At 40.6% G+C, this 7445-nt stretch overlaps 1 protein-coding gene across 1 annotated transcript in view; it reads left to right on the top strand.

The window, feature by feature from the left end:
• The first annotated feature begins 315 nt into the window (after positions 1-315).
• gpc1a (glypican 1a) overlaps positions 316-7445 on the top strand; it is a 61996-nt gene continuing 54866 nt past the window's right edge. The window contains exon 1 of the mRNA XM_072438957.1: positions 316-467. Coding sequence (XP_072295058.1) covers positions 326-467 — 142 coding nt within the window. The 5' untranslated portion in view covers positions 316-325. The remainder of the gene's footprint in view (positions 468-7445) is intronic.

Genomic DNA, 7445 nt, shown 5'->3' with positions numbered 1-7445 from the left:
CGCGTTGCCTTTTGTCTCCCGGCATCACGGCACTGATTCGGTGGCATCAGGAGAAGGAGCGGCAGTAACGGCAGCGGAGTGAACCCGGCACCTATTACACCCGGCGCCGCAGCCTCTTCTCCCGCAGAACGCGCCCCGGCCACACGCACCCGGAGCTCAGCCCGTCTCCGCGTCTTTTTAATTGCTTTTTCGGTCCCAACTTTGCGCCTCAACAACAAAAACGAAACTGCTTTACAATCTCTGGATCTCTTAATTCACCAGGATTTTCTTTTCTTTTCTTTTTTTTTTTTGTTGTCATCCATAATCTTGGGGAATGGAAAGGAAGATGCGGGCGCTCGTGCTGCTGTGCCTGTGCGCCGCGGGAGCCGGCCCGGTGCGAGGGGCGGACCGGAGCTGCTCGGACCTGCGCCAGTTCTACACCGGCAAGGGCTTCACGCTGGCCGGGGTCCCGCAGAACGAGATCTCCGGTGAGTTGAACGGAGACGTTGTTGTGCATCCCACCCCCCCCAAAAAAAAACTAACGCCACCCACGCTCGTGTTCAACCCCGCTGCGAGTTATGATTGATGGGCTTGCAACAGCCATAAATTGCACAATGGTGTGGGCATGTCTGGTGTTCTTTTAATTGCTTGCGGTGAGTCTACTGTATCTTCATTGTGGTGTCTCTTTATGGTTCATAAGTAATTTCCAAATGCTGTTTACTGTGCAAGATGGAGGTATTGACTTGATTCCATGCTATAAATCCCTCCATGAAACGTGATTAGTTCAGCTTCATTTATAGCCCCCAAGCCACTTACTCTTGTATTAACCTTATAACATTGGTCCAATTTCCCATTTCTTCTATACTTTCCCAGTCTTAGAGGAGCTGGACGTCTTGTTATAACGCATCCCACATATCTATTTGAGCCCACATAGCACTTTCTGGGGCATTGTTCATTGTTCCTGGAGGTAAGCATGGCATTGCGGGGCAGGTGGGTGTGAGTGTGCCATGTGCTGTCTTCCAGAGCTATTACATTTGTCTATTCAAAGCATTTATCATGTTGCTGCAGGTGTGACCAGTCTTTTTAAGGATAATATAGCTTTACTTGTTACCCGTGGTCCAGTGATGAATAGGAAAACCTCATAGTAATAGTGATGTATGGATGTATATATTGTTTGCTCTGCCGGTGTGAGACTGTGACTAGATGCTGAGATTTGCATAAGCTAATAATTTACGGACGCCGCTGGCAAGACCCAGGGGCAGCGATGCTTTTGCAGGTTTACAACTGGTGCAGCAGCAGTGGTGATGGTGAACCAAGCAGAAAGCGAGGAGGACCGATGTGCGGGTGTGTTTAATTGTGAGCATAGACTGAGGGAGTGCTGGTTTGTGGTGAATGTTACTGTTTTTAGGTCTGGAAGTGTTGGTTTGTGACTACATATACACAATTTTTTGGGGATGAACCAAAAGTTTTGCCATTTTTGATACATTTCATTTCGCATTCTATTCAGAGTGCAGATTGTAAACAACTCCAGGAGCATTAATATTTGAGAAAAGACTTAGAAAGACCTTAGTAAGAAGAATTCCATGCCACCACCACATGTTTGTAGAAAACTGCAAGAATGTTTCTATAAAAAAAACAAGATATTGTTTTCATTGCAATGGACATTCTATAATATAAATAATTGCGCAAACTAAAATTGCATTTACATTGGATTGCAATTTATCATGCATCTTGTCAAATTACTATCCTAATGCATACAAAATATGTATTGCCCAATATCATAACTGGCATATGGCGTTCAATAAAATTACCATTTAAATCTCCTCATCTTAAATCTAAGCTATAAACTTAAAAATAATAAAAAAATTACTGAAAGGACAAAAGCTAATGGATCATAACCATTCACCCAAAAATGTATTCAACTTCAACTCAAAACACAAAATGCCTGGTTTGGCTTAAACCAGTGGTTCTCGACCTTTTTCCAGTAGCAATTCTTAAGAACAACCAATGGCATTTGCAACCCTCAAAAAGAAGGCTACCGCTCCGATATGTTTGATTTTACTTTCGAGGCTATAGACCGAGATAAATTACTTTAGTTGAGCAACAAATGATAATCTACATTTACCACTTCATTTGAAGGGCTTATGCCTTGTTTGAGACTAATGTTGCTCTCATATCATCTAGGGACCCCCTGAAATCATTTCATGGCCCCCATGGTGGTCCCGACCCCAAGGTTAAGAACCACTGCCATAAACCATCTGCGTTCGAATTGTTACTGCTTGTGTAGACGTGCGTTGCAGACAACTGTAAGTCACCCTAGCAAACGATGCTCTCAATGGTTGGTTAAATAACCTAATCAAAATATACTGCTACCTCTCATTAGCAAAATAGGATTTTATCAGACACATTTGATATTGTACAATATATTTGTATTTGTGATGCACTCCAGTCCCTCTGAGCCTCTTTCACTCTCTTGTCATTCATTCAGCCTTGAAAGCTATTCAGGCTCGTCATGTGTTTAATCAATGTGTCAATTACCCACCAGTCACATAATCAATGTGTGAGATATCCAGGCGGTTGAGCTGCCAGCCAATCAGATAACACGTCACTCAGTCACTAACCCAACCACTAACCAACTCATTCCTTTTACCAGAACATCATTACAACGATTCAGTATTTTAGATGTAATTGGTTTACTGTGCATACTTAAAACAGATTCAAAATAATGAACCACTGAAAGTAGAGGGTTCATTTACACTATTTGTACTAAACCTGGGACTAAACCTAGACTAGGTGAGAATTTAACCTAGAACAGGACCAAACCAAGTCCACACTAGGACTAAACTAGATCCAATTTGGCCTCAAACTAGGACAAAAGTGAACGCTCTCTGAATGTATGAACTGTTAAACTAAAGAATAACAAATAACATAGTAATTCAGATTATCATTGTTGAGGTCTGAGCTACAGGGTCTATTTTATACATATTAAGTCAGTACAACACCATAGAGACGGTGGACAAAGGAAGATTTTTTTTTTTTTGCAGAGGACATTAAATATCTAAACCTATAATTGCGGCTTTGCTAATTGTAACCTTTATAATTACCTCTCCTCCATAGCTCTATCCGTCATCTGTATTAGCTTTGATAAATCGGTGTCTCCTCCGCGGCAATATTAAAAAAGGCATATTGAAGTGTTTTTAATATCTAGCTTTGTGTGGAGGCTGGAGTGACGAGGTGGACATCGAGACAGACAAATCAAATCGAGACAGAAAGGTGTGCTGACAGGCGAGCGGCGCGTGAGTTGCCCAAGGTCCACACGATGCGATTGGTTGACACGTTGACCAGGCCAGACATGCCAAAACCTCTCCCTATCCTTTCCATTAAAATCTCATGTTTTATTGACAGGTGAAAGACACAATGCTTCTCCTCGCTGCCGCCAGGACCTTGATCTCGCTGCAGTTATTTGAGGTCGGGGTGATGCTCTCCGTGAGATTCATTAAAACTGACACCCAGATGAGAGCAGAAAGAGGGTGACGGACAGAAATCCTGTCTCATTGCCCGGACCCAAAGGTGGTAATTTGAGTTTTTCCCCTCAGAGTGTGGAGATTGCGGGCTTTTCTGTATTTCATTCTGCAGACGGGAGAGCGCAGGCCACAGCTCTTGGTGTAAACACAGCTGCCTGACTTAGGCCTGTTTATATTTGAGAAGAATCAGCTGATGCCGAGAGCGAACCTGTGCAATCTTTCCCTCACGACGACATTAATTACCTTCACAAAATATATACTGCGTTCGTAAATGGAAAAATGATTATTGTCGTGTTTGCACTGTCAATAACACTAGGCGTCGTTGGATGACATATTTACACCTGATTTGGAAATATATGTGCAATTACTGTCGTGATCACATGCAATGGTATTTATGTATTTATTTATTTGTCTATGGGAGTTTTTTATTTATTTATAGGAGATCTTCTACTGAAAGTGTTTTTCAGACTTCCTATAAGTGATCTGTTCTGTTCTTCTGTATCTACCTCTGTATCTACCTGCGTTGCACCAATGAAATTTCCCCATGTGAGACAATAAAGGAATATCTTATCTTATCTTATCTTAAATTTGTCAGCTCAAATGTGGCACCGTTTCTACTATTGTAACATGCTGTTGTATATAAACAATATCACAATAAAATACTTATTGTCAGTTGGTAAAGCGCTTGTCTCCTAACATTCTTCTCCCAGTTGCGCGTACAGTTGTGTGTTTTGGCAACTTAACTTAATGGCTTCTTGATGTAAAGGGATTTCATTACTTTGAGTGTCCAAAGAAGGTAGAAATAAATGCTATCTATGGGTCAAACGTCTGTATAACCAAGAATAATATATGTGATGGATTATGTTGTGATATATAAGGACTTTGTAGGACAATTAGTTTGAGCCAATAGAGATGTCTATGCTTTTCTCCCAACTGGTTTTAACAAAGATTTGATTTCTGAGATCGCTCTGGCTTTTGTTAAACATTGCCCAGTATTTGTCAAACATTCTGCCTTTTCCAGATCACTTTCTGCAAGAGGCGCCCCATCAATCTGAATCATGACTTTCACACATCAATTTTCATGTCAGGTTATAGGTCTCGAACTACCACACTGCATAGCTCAGGTCGCACACTCTGCTATCTTTTGTACATCTTCTTTACTTCCAAGCCTAACATCCTCATCAGAAGTGTAAATAGCTGTGGATAAACAGGGTTGCACGCAGGGCTCTTTCATTGCGATTATCACTCACAGCCGTAAACACAAACACACACACACACACACACACACACACGCTGCAGCTCTGTGGCCTTCCTGTGCACTGGGAGGAACAAACACTTTCCTAATGATTCAGGACAAAGCCCAGCTGTTAGCAGTCTGCTCCGCTTCATAATTAGCACCAAGTAAGGACAAATATATGCGGTGATGGAGAGGGTCACTTCAGTCTGTTGACAAGATGTGGCTGCTTTTTAATATGATAAAACAAAAGCCAAAGTTGAAGTATTCCGGTCATGTTTTATGCTGAGGGATATTTGACTAAGACAAGTAATGCTTTGATTATCTGAGCAGTGAAGTCTTTAGTGAGCTCCCAGCTGAAGAAGCAAGCGCAAACATGTTCAATTCAAAGTGATCCATCTGGTTTTGACTGATTGTGCTTGTGGCTGTGATAGAACAATGATTATTTATTAGAAAAGCATTACATAACCTGAAAATGAGCAGATATTGAATACATGGGTCGTATTCCATGTTTTTGTTCATGACATAAATCTGGCTTCTTTGAATATAGTTTTATATTATTACTTAGACGTGTCACAATATGACATTTTTAAATGTGATTTATATTGGTACAGAAAAATATCACAAGGATCAGAATCAGAAAAGGTTTATTGCCATTGTCAATGAACAAAATTCACAAACATAAGAACTTGTCTTGATGATTCGATGCAACACAAACAATGAATGATGATACGGAAACTGCTTTTTGTTATCAAAATTTGATAACAAGACATTTTATGTAGTTAACTAGTCACGATTAATTGATTCGTTGTTCCAGCCCTAATATATGCATCAGAATAGAAGCCAAATGAAACACATTTGTGCTTGAATAGCATCAATAATTTGTAATTGAAGCTACTTCTCTAACTATCTACAGCTCAAATCTTATTGTACAACTATAAATAAACAAAAAAATCCCCATGTAAACACAATAAATATGTAGTTAAGAAATATTAGCCTTGCCAGCAAGGAATTCTCGCCATTTATGTGAGTTCACAAACTCTTGAGAATCCATCTTGTTCGACTCCCGCTGATTCGTTTGTAGTTCGCAAAGTGGTTTAATGGGCCAATCACATGACATTTAGGGCCCGCAGGCGGGATTGGAACCAATCACAGAGCAGCATTGTGGCTCTGTTTGTTTGTTTTTCAAAACCATGCACACAATGACACTTTGTAAATTTGTGGATTTGAAAGAGGACTTTGCTTTTTTCTCCACTGGATTTAACGCAATTTCAGTTTTTGTGAAGTATTTTTTTAACGTCTCGACAGCTCTCGTGAGAACCTTCCCAGAGTGATTCATGTGAAGAACTCATCAATCTGACACAGATCAATCTGGTGCGAGCCAAGTAAAAGAAATACGGTTCCATGATCTTTCTTTCATTTATTGAACAATAAGTAATCATAAGGACAGGTCTATTATTATTTTATTCCTATATTTATAGTGTGACCTATATTTTCATATATAATCCAGAAACAGTGGTAATAACTTGATTAAATGCAGAACTTTGCTTGAGATTATTGCTTATTGTACTTTATTATCATGGTACTGAATGTCCTTTGGTGCCCAGCGTTGTGATCATGAACATCTAATATTATTACACGATATTGGATACGGGGGAAATTTGAATATCTCGTTGTGAATGTGAATGTCAACGCTGTTCTTTCACAAAGGGTCAGATGTGTTTGGATTTTATAACATGTTACAGGTATTTGGAAGCAGGCTGGGAGACTTCTTGAGATAAGATATTCTTTGTAACATGACTATGGGAGATGCTCCAAATTCCTCCTGTGTAAAAAAGCCTATTCTTCTCCTTAGTCATGTCCTTTGTCCTATGGCCTTACCAGCAGCTCAACTGAAGCCATCTCTCCTGCTGCCGGACTATGTGCTTTTGTGCCTTCAAGCGATTTTAACTTACACATTCACAGTGTCAATAGATAAAGACTAGCTTTTCCTATAGAACGTGTTTAAAAGTGGGTGAAAGCCAATACCTTCTCCAGGGATGACACTTAGGTTCATTCATACCATTGTCTGCGAGGAGCAGCACACACCCAAGTTATCGTATGTCAGCCTGAAAAATGTCCCCTCCACAGCACAGGAGCCACGGCTGTAACCTGCACGCTCCGTATTCTGTCATATAAGGTGTCAGGCGGTGATGGATGTGCATGTTCTTCACTTTGGCTATTGCAAATTTACAAGGGGCGGGTCGAGCAGTGGATTTGTGTTTCAGTCGACTTGGATTTGATTCAGCTAAATGAGTTAGTTACAAATTGCATACCTGTTCAATGGGCTGCGATGTTCTTTTCCCAAGCCTGGATAAATATTGGGAACTACTGTAGTAACGGAGGATGGTGGAAAATTGCGTTGACATGATTTCCAATGACGTGGGCATTAGAACGGATGTTAGAGATGGCTGGACGATTCAGTGTTTCTGTGTGTAATCCCGCTAAATACAACCACTGTTACTCACCTCTGATTGGTAAGGCTGGGCGATATGGCAACAAAAATCAAATTGTGATCTGATCCCTGTGACAATGTGCTTTTTTTGTTTGAAATCGCCATCGTGATTCACACATTTTCTGTTTAATGCAGCTGCTGTGCTTAAAAACAGACTCTTTTGCACACTCACTCTTTCTACTGGTCAGGCTCAGTAATTGTCTGAGTGAGTGAA

The sequence above is a fragment of the Eucyclogobius newberryi genome, unplaced genomic scaffold (genome assembly GCF_026437365.1).
Source record: "Eucyclogobius newberryi isolate DKJ021-1_F unplaced genomic scaffold, fEucNew1.0.hap1 SCAF_9, whole genome shotgun sequence".
Taxonomy (NCBI): Eukaryota; Metazoa; Chordata; class Actinopteri; order Gobiiformes; family Gobiidae; genus Eucyclogobius; species Eucyclogobius newberryi.
Note: the sequence above shows the minus strand (reverse complement) of the source record. Positions and strands in the feature narration are given on the sequence as shown.